Here is an 11,151-nt window from a genome sequence, read left to right on the forward strand (position 1 = left end):
GTCATTTTGGGAAAGAAGCAAATTTACTTTCTGAATTGCCAGTCCAATCCTCTGGAAAGCTCTTCATTCCTAAGTCGAGGAATTTCAATACACGAAGGACGAGATATCAAATGCCCAAACATAGAAGGAAACAAAACCAGATGTATTATTTAGAAAGAACATCAAAATCTAAGTACAAAAATGTCAAACATCTTGAAATTCAGACACTGCAACCGTAAAAATAGATGAATAAATACATTGTGCTGAGATTTCATGGAGCGGTCATTCAAATTAATACCTCTTCCTGAAATTCCTATGGCTTTAACAGCTTTCTTCTGCTTCTCCTAACAAAAAATTACCGACTTTTCTTTTTTAACTAAACATACAAATGTAATTCCTATATTAAAAAAAAAAAAGAATAAAAATATAAGGAAAAAATATATGAACATGGGAAAAACCGAGTGGGACTATTGTCCCAAAATGCATATGTAAAATTTACAAGCATAGAGACTCGCAGTATCATTCAACCGAGGTCCCGCCCACTGTGTTGTTCTCTTCGCAAAAATCTGACTGGGATTTACTTGGAACGATAGTAGGAGGTGACCACTGATCTGGGACCATCAGAAAATAGGCAGTCATTGCCTTCCTGAACCTCTTTTTGTATTGCTTTGGAGAAATCACAGTTGGGGATGAGTTCTTTGGCCCACCGAGTATGCCTGAAGCTTTCACCCAAGTTTCCAGGTGCTTGTCCCATGTATACTGCCTCATGAAATCAATGATTCCAAGAACTAATTCATGCTTCTCTTCGTCCACCCCGACCAATAACGAGTAGTCCATTACATCGATAGACTGCATCAGCACAAGCAAAAAACAAGTCAACATGTAAAACAAAGTTATTTCGCCTGAAATGCAGGGGAACCTATCAAATAGATACTTCAAATGCTTTGAACACAACAAGCCATCTCCAACCACACATGCACACAGAATTTGACACTTACTGCTAGAAAAGAAGTATCATTCCAGACAGCTCTCTCTAGCAACCGCTTTGCCTTGTTTCCAACAAAAATTGGAGAAGTTGGCATTGCTTCAATCAAGTTCTGATCCAAAAGAACTTTATTGTTCCCACTAGAATCAGCATTATATCGTGATCGGGAAGATCCCTTAAGATCATAAAGGCGGGTCAAATTCCTCCTGAACAGAAGATTCTCCATGACCAGAACATCCATTTTTGATTCTTTCCCACCTTTTGGATGCCTTGATGTGACCTTCCAAAATAAAAGGCGAGAAAATACATAATAAATTCCAGGAAAAATATGCAACTTCGTGTGGACAAGTTCAATGAATGGGCCCGGCAAGCTGTAAAATTAAATTGAATGACTAGGATAATTTAGGATATTTTTAAAGGTTTAGAGAAAAAGTACCTGATAGATCCCCAAAATTTTAGCCAGGCATGTTGGACTTCTTGAGCTGATTGAATCAGAGAGGTACTTGAAATATTCAGGAGCAAATTTTATAAAAGACTCCAACTCTGTCTTTGTGACTTGTTTGATAATAAACCGGTCGTCCAAGGTTTTAGCAAAGAATACATTACTCTTGCCCCCTTGAGCTCCCCACTTCTTACAACGACTGAGAGACCTTATGAAATCAAGCTCAGATGGGCAACATATCCTCCTCAAGGCTTCAAAACTTTTTGCATAGTAACAAGTCACAGAATATTTCACCTTTCCAAGTGAGCCTTCATCTCCAAAAGAAACTCTGGCATGCATAGTTTTTGTGTGAGAGAGTGGGTCTAAAAGCAGAGGGCTACGAGATCCAGTTATAGACAAGATACTCTCATCTATAGACCCATGACTTCTGAGAGAATCAATGATGACTTCATCAACCGAGTGGAATGACTGAGAAGTCACAGAATCAAATAGATTTAAAGAAGAATTCAAATCCCGGACATCGGTTAGTTGGCCATGATACTCTGGTGATACTAGTGCATAAGATATAATGCTTGTAGGCTCATCATCATACACAGGAATGACAGTGTCATTTACACCCACAGGCAGGAGGAGCCTAGCACCACCCTGCAGTTCCAACTCCCTGAAGGATGAAACATAGACTGGATTATACTCACCCATTGTATCAAGCTTCTCAGAGCTTGCTAGAAAATTCTTGTTCAATGACCGGTAAAAGTTTAGGAAGGGCATTCTTAAGTAGCTGACAGAATCTTCCATATTATCAGAGGCCTTGGTGTATAATGCAGGTGAAGGTGAATAACTGACCTTGGGCCCATTTTGGTCTTCCGCTCGATTGTTTAGATCTAAACCTTCCAGTGCTGTAGTTGTGGTTGACAAATCTGCCACAACAGAATCAGAAAGCACACTGGTATCATCCTTTGATATTCCAACTCCTGGGAAATTCTCACCTGTCCATGCAGCATCAAGGGTATCAGATAAATTTGACACAATGGGAACCTGGCTCTCAGAACGAGTCCTGCGAACATTTCCACTACATCCCAAACTGTTAGGTTGATCACAGATGGGAATGACAGCTGAAAGGTCAGCACGGTCTTCCTTTTCAAGATTAGAACCTTGATTCATATCTGTTTTCTGGACAGTGTCACACTGATCAGGATTACTTCCAAATCCTGCTCGTTGATCTGGGATCTTAAGCAATGTTGTATCTACAGGAAGAGAGTCACAACTGCCAACACTCTTTCCTGGCTGGTCATTCACATCCATCTCAGTGAGCTGCTCAGTGTTAGCTATGGGTTTTTCCTCATGTCCTGAACTTGACCAATTCAAATTATCCTGAAGACTGTTGATATCTAAATTGGCTGCATAAATTAGGCGGTGGTCCCACATGTAAGACTGGAAAAGCAACTGTCGCCGCAGTCTATTGATCTCAAGAATGTCAATAACACGCTGACCCTTTTTTGCTTCTCTATTCAAAGCCTTTTGGAGCGATTCCTAAAACAATAATGAGAACAAGCAGAATTAGTTATTAAATATAGCAAAAAGTTTTACCTCTCATTTTGATGGAGGTATATGAAATAGTGATATTCAAATTTAATTATCCACAGATACCCTTTAATTTTTTATACTCATATATTTGGATTTAATAAAGGATATTTACTTTTTAATCCCTGTGTCATATAGAAAAACTCATTAGTCAGTCTCTCGATTTCGAAAAATACAATAAAATGCCTTTGACGTTTTAAAAAGTCTATTAATTAGTCCCTCCATTAATTTTAACCATTAAGTATTGCAAAAAAATCTAAAATACCTTGATACAGAGGAAATAATTAATAGACTTTTTACAAATTGAGAGATCAATTATTGTGTTTCCAAACCATAGTCATTAAATAGTTAAAAACTTAATGGCTAAAATTAATGGAGGGACTAATGTTAGGAATATTTTAATGTATTTTTTAAAACCGAAGAATCACCTAATAAGTTTTCCTATAACATAGGGATTAAATAGTAAATATTCCTAAACAATATGCACATATAGAACTATAGATATAAATACCTAGAAAAATTCATCTTTTTCAAATTCACGATTTCTCAACTAAATTCATGAATTTAATCTTTAGTTGTAAACCTAACTAATATCAGCTATATACCTACAGCATATGAAAATTTGATGTAAAATATCCATGAAAAACTAAGGTAATTATTATAGAAATTGCATAAATGTGAAATCAAGACAGATGAAAATTATCATAAATTAATGTGAAACCAAAGCAGATGAAAGTCCATATTTCTGATGTTACGATGGGGCCCATTCTTGTTGATTAAGAAGGACTGACTTGAGCAGCTTAGACAATTACAAAGTATTGAAGCATGTTGATCAAGAATCTAAATGTTCAATGAGCAGGAATCTAATTACTGACATTTTACACACATGAGGGCACCAGCAGATTCAGATTAATAACAAACTCTGGCCTAACATATGCTAAAAGACAGTCAAATGTATACTTTCCATAATGATTCAAAGAGCATTAGTAAGTAAATTTAGCTCGTCCAAGTGACTTGAAGATTTACACACAGAAATACTGTGAAATAAAAGCAGCTTAGACTAGGATTTCTAAATTCATTTACATGCATGTACATCATCTGAAATGGTCTAATAAACTCAACAGCCATGTGTATAACTGGGCTTGTAGGACATGGCTTTTATGTAACTAAGGGCTAGAAGACTAACATGCAGAGAAAGCCTGACCTCAAATTCTGCCTTCTCCTTCTTTAACATTACTTCAAGTTCTCCTATTTGGCCTCTTGATTCAGGTAGTTTTGTGACACTGTTTGGTGGTCCTGCACTAGGTCTTTTCTCTGCAATTTGACTCAGAGCATTAAGTACTTCAGAAAATAGAAGCTCTGCCCGGTCAACAACCTGTTATAATCAGATAATTAAAAAACTCATATACGAAGTGCTAAATGAAATAACAGAAGTCAAAATTGTGACCATTGCACCTCCACTGTTTCTTTCTGTATCCACTCCTGGTTCTCAAAGTTGAAATCAAGTTTTGCAGGTGGAAGATACACAGAAAGAACATCAATCGATGCATATCGAAAGCAAGCAACCATGTTCCCAAATCTGTACATGAAAGTTTGGTAAGAAACACACACATCAAGAAGATTTGTTAGAAGGGAAATGAAATTACAAAAGGGCTTTCATTACGATTGCCATATAGTTTGACAATCTATGCAAATGAATGCAACTAGACCAAGGAGCTTAATTTTCAGTTTCAGTGAACATAAAGCATTCCCGTAATCATCCCAAAAGAGGCTTATTCCAGCTGATGACATCCAAAATGGTCTCACCACACAATTTTGGTTCTCTAATGTGCCATAAATTCATATTTAGGATCAAGCTTGCATACGTGTGACATTATTGCTATGCTTCCACATCAAGAAACTTACTTTAGATAATAAAGAAGCTTTATAATTATTTATAAAACAATAAATTAAAGAAATAAAGACAAATACCCATAGAATCGAAGACAATCCCTATGCAGAGAATGGCCACAGCTTGCAACCCTGCTTGCAGCTGCATGGTTTGAAAAACTAAGCTCCAAAAATTTCCCAAAAGATAAGCCCCAAGCAGCATCAGACATTGCTACTCTCCGAGTAGCTGGAGGAAAACCATTGGTCCGGGGACACCTCAGGCATCTGTGCCACATCCAGATCTTTCCATCCTTTTCACCCGGTAAGAGTATTTCTGACAACTTCTTAACAGATATAGTCAGGGTGCCTTGTCGATGTGTGTAACAATGTACATGTGCTTCTGATGGCATCTCACAAGAACGGCATGTGTAACTCTTAAGAAAAAGTTACTACTCATTAGTTAACTCATTATGGATATATTTTATAAATAAAGATAAAAACAGAGTCTAAAAAAGGAACTTACATTATCAAATAAATGGTCTCGCAAAAACCGTCCCAAAGGTTTGTCAAAGCTACCATAGTATTTAATTCGAAAAAGATGAGACCTTTCACAGACAGTCCCCTTCCACACACAACGGGAGGATAAGGAAACCAAAATGCTCTGATGATCTGAAGGTGATGGCGGAAATTCTTCTTTTAAAGGTCCTGGCTCCTCAAAGTTACTTTTACTTTCCTGTGTGGATGATACCTCTGTACCGTGTGACTGAGAGGGAACCATTTCACCAATATCATTTGGAGAATGATTCATTAGAATACCTTCTGAATGCTCAAAGCCATTAACAGTAAGATGATCACCCATGGCACCTGCCTTGTTTTCTGGAATTATTTCTGCTAACAGAGAATCTCCATTTCCCTTTTTATTTTCCTTCTCAAAGTAAGAATCTGAAAAAACTTTCACTGTAGAAGGAACAGTAGAGAGAAATGCAGTTGAATTGATGTGAGAGGAAGTAACTGCAGCAGACTGAGAGCTAGGACCATCAGTAAGTGGTTGTCTTTCAACTTGGTCAATAGAAGAATTGCTGATTGTTGAGTCAACATATGCAATGGAGACGCTGTTGGATCTCTGTGGTTCACTACTAGGGTGCAGTCCCTGAGGCTTTTCATTGGCAGGAATAGTAAAACCAGGTACAGTTGATATAGATCTCTCAATGCTAGAAGGTTTATCTGGGAGTGCTACCGTTATTGGAGAGTTGAGGGGGAATTCTGGCAGAGACGCTCCTTCATCAGCAAGAAAAGATGTCTCCAAAGCCAGGTGATATGCCGCAAAAACTCCGTATTGGACCACATGTTTCACTTTCTTCAACTCATCCCCATTAGCACCTCTAAGTAAAATCTGAAATAGACGGAAATAAAAGAGGTAAATACAACTAGGTAGGATCCAGCTGATCATCGTTGAAGAAGTCTACAAGATCAATGAAATGGTACAAGAATGGCATTGCTACACATTTTGCATTAGTTCCATGCTGATGAGTGTTCAGACGACAAGCCAGTTCATGAACTAAAAATTATGCCCAGCAGGAGATAAAGCATGAATTGAAATAAAACTACATGAATCTCATTGAAAAAGTAGTTGTACCAGCCAAATCTTCCTAGCTTGTCTAATTGTTACAAAATGAAACTGAATATCTGATCATCATCAAATCTCTATTGTTTGGAGTTTCAAGGACTTACAGTAAAACCCAATGGCTTTGGGCATCCCTCAAAATACATTAATGTCTTCATCAATTTTTTTCCACCCTGCCCAGCAGTACCAAGATCTTCCAAAAATTTATCCACATGAAACTTATCACAGTAGCCTAACTTTGGGGAAGAGAGGTGATCGATTGAAGGAACTATCTGAGCACCTGTGCAACGGGCTATGCGCTCTAAAAGTGGCCTCTTGATATTGAGAACTAGAGATATGTCTTTAGCAAGAAGGTACTCCTGTGCGAATCGTGAGACGGATTTCTCTACTAAAAGAACATCAGGTTGGTGTGCATCTATCCTTGCCACAGCCATCTTCAGATGGTCCATTTCCTAGAGAGAAAGGAAACACATGAGAAAGAAGAGAAGAAAAGAAAAGGTTCAAACTTCAAAGAATGAAAATAATGAACATTCAGGAGTAAAAAGTTGCTAAGTTATACATAATGGCTGGGAGAAGAAGGTGGTTTGTTAAAGGATCACTACCTGCTGTAGCAGAGTATCAAAACTTGATAAGTGATTAGAAACACGCTGGTACTCAAGTGCCCCTCCAAGAATCAATAATCGAGGTCTTTCTATTCTTGATGTCATTCGACGGTGAGCCACATTTTTCTTACAAACAACTCCTTTGACCACCATACTAGAAAAGAAACAATCAAAAGCCAAGTAAGAAAATAGAAATTAGAAAGACTGCAGCAAGACAACCAAGTAAAAAACAAAAATCATCCTGATCTAGCCCTAATGCAGTTTCAGATAACCGTGGCGTGCATAAGTTAGGATATCTATGAAAACATAAGAGATTTCAACTTCATATTTCCATATATCTTATGGTAGAAGAAAAACAAAGATCCTTAAATGGGAGCTAATTAAAGTTTCAGCAAAACAATGGTAGATCTTGAAGGAAAAAGTTCTTGATGTGATTCGAAGCATCAGTTCCCATGTTAATCTCCTCATGTTTTTTCTATGATTGTGATATTATCAAGTTGTGTTCTTTCACTAATCTGGCCCACAGGGAGAACCATTTAGTTGTTCACAGCCTTCTCGATGATCAACTACTAAAAGAAAAATCCATATCGAGGAACCTTGTCTAAGAATGTGGAACAAGACAATAAATGAAACCAAGGAAAACCAAATTTACGAATTATTTTAATTTATTTTATTTTAAAATTAAGAAGTTTTCGTTTAAGATGGTTTAGTCATATATGACATAGAGAAGCAAATGCACTGGTAAGGTAGTCTAAATAAGTTAGTTAGAGAAGGAGTGAGAAGGGAAGGGACTAGGGAGATTTAAGATCACCAGGAGGGAAATAGTATCAAAATATTTGCAAGTCTTGAATATTAATGCGGACTACATATCTAACAAAATTGAATGCGTTGAAAAAAGATAAATATAGCCAACCCTAACCAGTTTAGGATTAAGTTTAGTTATTGTTATGGTTATTTAAATTCAGAAGTTTAGGTTTCTACATTTTGGAAATTTAATTAGGAAATATATTTTAATTATTTTTAAATTATATTGTTAATCCTAAAAGTAGTAGGATTGACAATTCTAAAGTAACTACATTCCTACTGATATATTGGTAGACTTTTACCATTGGCAATTTGAGAATTGATTTCAAGAATCAATACAAATTTTGAGAATTGTTTCTCATTCCTATAGGAGTGTCTTTTGAGTTCTACAGCAACAACATACTGTGTTATGCATGGACAAGAACCATTGTGGCAAGTGGCAACTACCTCTCACAGCGGCGTCCAGAAGCAATGCACTTTATTTTCACATATCCACCAGGGTCCATTCCTCCACTTTTGCTCATATCTGGCTTTAATAGTGTAGCTGCCTCCCATGACAGAGATGTAATAATTTCCAACCAGCTTTCTTTATCATCTTCATCACCCACAGGAATATTCTCAACCTGTAATAGTTGAGATACCAAAGCCCTGAAATGACCATCAACCACATTCTTCACACCCTTCTTGTGATCCTCAACCGGCTTATCTCTATTACGGAATTCTCCACTTCCAAAACTGTTTGAGGTGCGTAAACGCCCCCACTCTCCAGCTGCATCGTCATCGTCATCATCATCATCATCATCAAACAAACCAGCTTCCCTCTCATCTTCTTCATCTTCTGGTTCAGGGGGGAGCCAGAGCAGTCCATTGTTCTCAAAATCCACAGGTTCAGCATCACAGTTTTCCCCAGGATACATGGAGGAGGGTGCCTCACACTCATCATCCATATCAAGACCATCTTTTTTCCCAGGCTGTGAAATTCCTTCCACACCATGTAAGCCAAAAGTATGGTTCAATGGAGAACTGCTTAAACTTTTTGAGCCAATATTTTCTCCATCAAGACGAGCTCTATGTGTTCCTTCATCATTGCTCACGTCATCAAACTCAACATGGTGAAAATACTCACTAACTTGTGGAAAATGCCTCATTTCAGAATCAGAGCGAAATACACCATAGTCATCATCATCGTCATCACTTCTGATGCCAAACAATGAAAGACCATCAAATAACAAATCATTATAAATGAACAAAAAATCTACATAGGAAACACTGGTATTTTTCCCCTTTTATGCCTGGTGAGCACCTAATAAATTTAATGCAAGTGTAGTCATGCATATAGTGAAATTGTACGATATTATTTTGCTTGATAATAAAAATGCATTTTTTGTGACATTTAAAAAAGGTACACTTTCAGTAGCTGATAAATAGTGCTTCAGTTTCTGAAACCTATATTAACTAACAAAATATACTTGATTGATTTAGATATTAACAGCACAAAGAGTATATAACATGCGATGATTAATTGATTATCATACCTGTTCATAGAAAACGCATATTGGTTCGGAGATTGGTAGCCTATGTCCGCACCAAGGCCAGTGCTCCTTCCCAATGCCAATTCTCTTTGTTTATCTGATAAATTTGTTTCCATTTCAGATATTTGATGTGCACTGGGACAGGCAACTTGTTGACCTCGTTGATAGGGGCCAACTGAGCATGGCATCGAGCCAAGAGTGAAGGTACTACTGTTAGCAGTTTCGCTAGTGCTGGCCAAACTTGCCACTGATGGTGAACTACTGAGATCCAGGCTGGGAACCTGAATCACATTATCAAAAGTAGCTATCCCCTGTTGCCATTGTTTGAAACAATAATTACATACCCGAATTTTCTCCAACTCTTCCCGTGGAGTCCTTGGATCAGTAGATGGGGCAGGAACTGAGTTCGCTGTACACTTGGCACAGAAAACACGGCCACAAAGTCGACAATGGTGTCTACGGTTGATTATTGTGAATTGAGAATCGCATTCATAGCATACCCTACAACTTTGGTCGGGCATCCAAAAATCCCTTGACACAGTAGGTGGCTCAGATCGCCAAGGGATCCAGGATTTCAACACGCCAACTAGCTCAGAGAATGTCTTGTCAGGAGAATCCATCTAAAAACATTCCTTACAGACGCGTTCATCATGCTAAACTCATTTGTCACTCTCAAGAAAACCTCATCCCAAAAATTTTAGCATCATCAGGAAACAAAATCCTCACAAGGCTATATATACATTAAAAAAAAAAAGAAAAAAAAGAACAACTATGTTGCTGATATTAACACGCTCCAGTAATATTTCAAAAGATCACAGGCCAATGAGAATCTATAACAGCACTGTAGCCGCTCCGTCCAAATAATAGATCTTCTAAACCACTGCCTCCTTTAGAAAACCTCAATTATACCTCAATCTACACTTCCAACTTCATCAGAAAACGTAATGCTGATATACAACTCTTTAACCATAAAGTAGAGTTCAATTATCAACGACCCAAGTCCCTAAACAAATTGTACATAAAACCAAAAGGACACTGAATTGAAAGAACCCAGAAGCTGATAACTGTATAAAACCGCATAAAACCATCTCAATGCATCAAAACATGCTTCTTCTAATGAATCAACTCACAAATGCCTGTCCTCTACAACTCGATTAATTGAAAAAACCAATATCCCAAACAACTCCAAGATAAAATATATCTAGATATAATCTTCCAATAAGAAATAGAAGAATTTTATTTCCATTTGTATATACTTCTTATAAGGAACCAAATTTTACCTCGAAAAGGCAATCAAGAGCAATAACAACAATACCACCAAAATCAAGATCTTCTTTTCCAAGGGACTCGCGCCACGTAGTCAATGAATCCGTGACAAAGGGTAGGTGGTGATTTTGCAAAAGCCCGCCTACCCAGATAGCGATTCGTCAAAGAACCAATATGATCCAATTGTTGATCACAACCATAAATTCATGATCGTGAATTTCTGGCGCTTTTTCATGTAAAGAGACTGGAAGAAGATAATGCTAAAATGAAACCCATCATCAAATAGCCGCCGACAATCAATAAAATTCCTCCTGAATAAGCGATCAGATAATATAATCCTCTGCTAATATATCATATTTTTAATATGAGAATTTCTGGAGTCGATCTTTTCTTTCTTTTCTTTTCTTTTCCCTTTCCCAAGCAACGATAGCAATGTTCCCTTTCTTTATCAGTTTTGTTTGTTTAGT

At 37.4% G+C, this 11,151-nt stretch overlaps 1 protein-coding gene across 3 annotated transcripts; it reads right to left on the reverse strand.

Moving 5' to 3' along the window:
- Window positions 1–121: 121 nt before the first annotated feature.
- On the reverse strand, window positions 122–11,151 carry LOC110626782 (1-phosphatidylinositol-3-phosphate 5-kinase FAB1B). 3 transcript variants are annotated; one of them, XM_021772859.2, is made up of 11 exons: window positions 9,422–11,151; window positions 8,334–9,080; window positions 7,083–7,236; window positions 6,588–6,932; window positions 5,380–6,249; window positions 4,959–5,290; window positions 4,443–4,566; window positions 4,174–4,362; window positions 1,401–2,936; window positions 978–1,244; window positions 122–828 (listed from the first exon to the last, which is right to left on the reverse strand). In XM_021772859.2, exons 1-11 carry the CDS (start codon window positions 10,036–10,038, stop codon window positions 499–501), a joined length of 5,511 nt encoding a protein of 1,836 aa, XP_021628551.1. In that variant the 5' UTR covers window positions 10,039–11,151; the 3' UTR covers window positions 122–498. The 3 variants fall into 3 exon arrangements, with proteins under 3 accessions (XP_021628551.1, XP_021628552.1, XP_021628550.1); XM_021772860.2 differs by having other exon boundaries at window positions 4,192–4,362; window positions 8,334–9,083; XM_021772858.2 differs by having other exon boundaries at window positions 8,334–9,083.

This window comes from Manihot esculenta, chromosome 11, assembly GCF_001659605.2.
Source record: "Manihot esculenta cultivar AM560-2 chromosome 11, M.esculenta_v8, whole genome shotgun sequence".
Lineage (NCBI taxonomy): Eukaryota > Viridiplantae > Streptophyta > Magnoliopsida > Malpighiales > Euphorbiaceae > Manihot > Manihot esculenta.

Coding starts and splice junctions, on each gene's coding strand:
- LOC110626782 (XM_021772858.2), bottom strand. CDS start 10,038: ATGGATTCTCCTGACAAGACATTCTCTGAGCTAGTTGGCGTGTTGAAA. Junction 4,363..4,442: donor TACAGAAAGAAACAGTGGAG/GTGCAATGGTCA, acceptor TGATTATAACAG/GTTGTTGACCGGGCAGAGCT. Junction 1,245..1,400: donor AAATTTTGGGGATCTATCAG/GTACTTTTTCTC, acceptor TTATTTTGGAAG/GTCACATCAAGGCATCCAAA.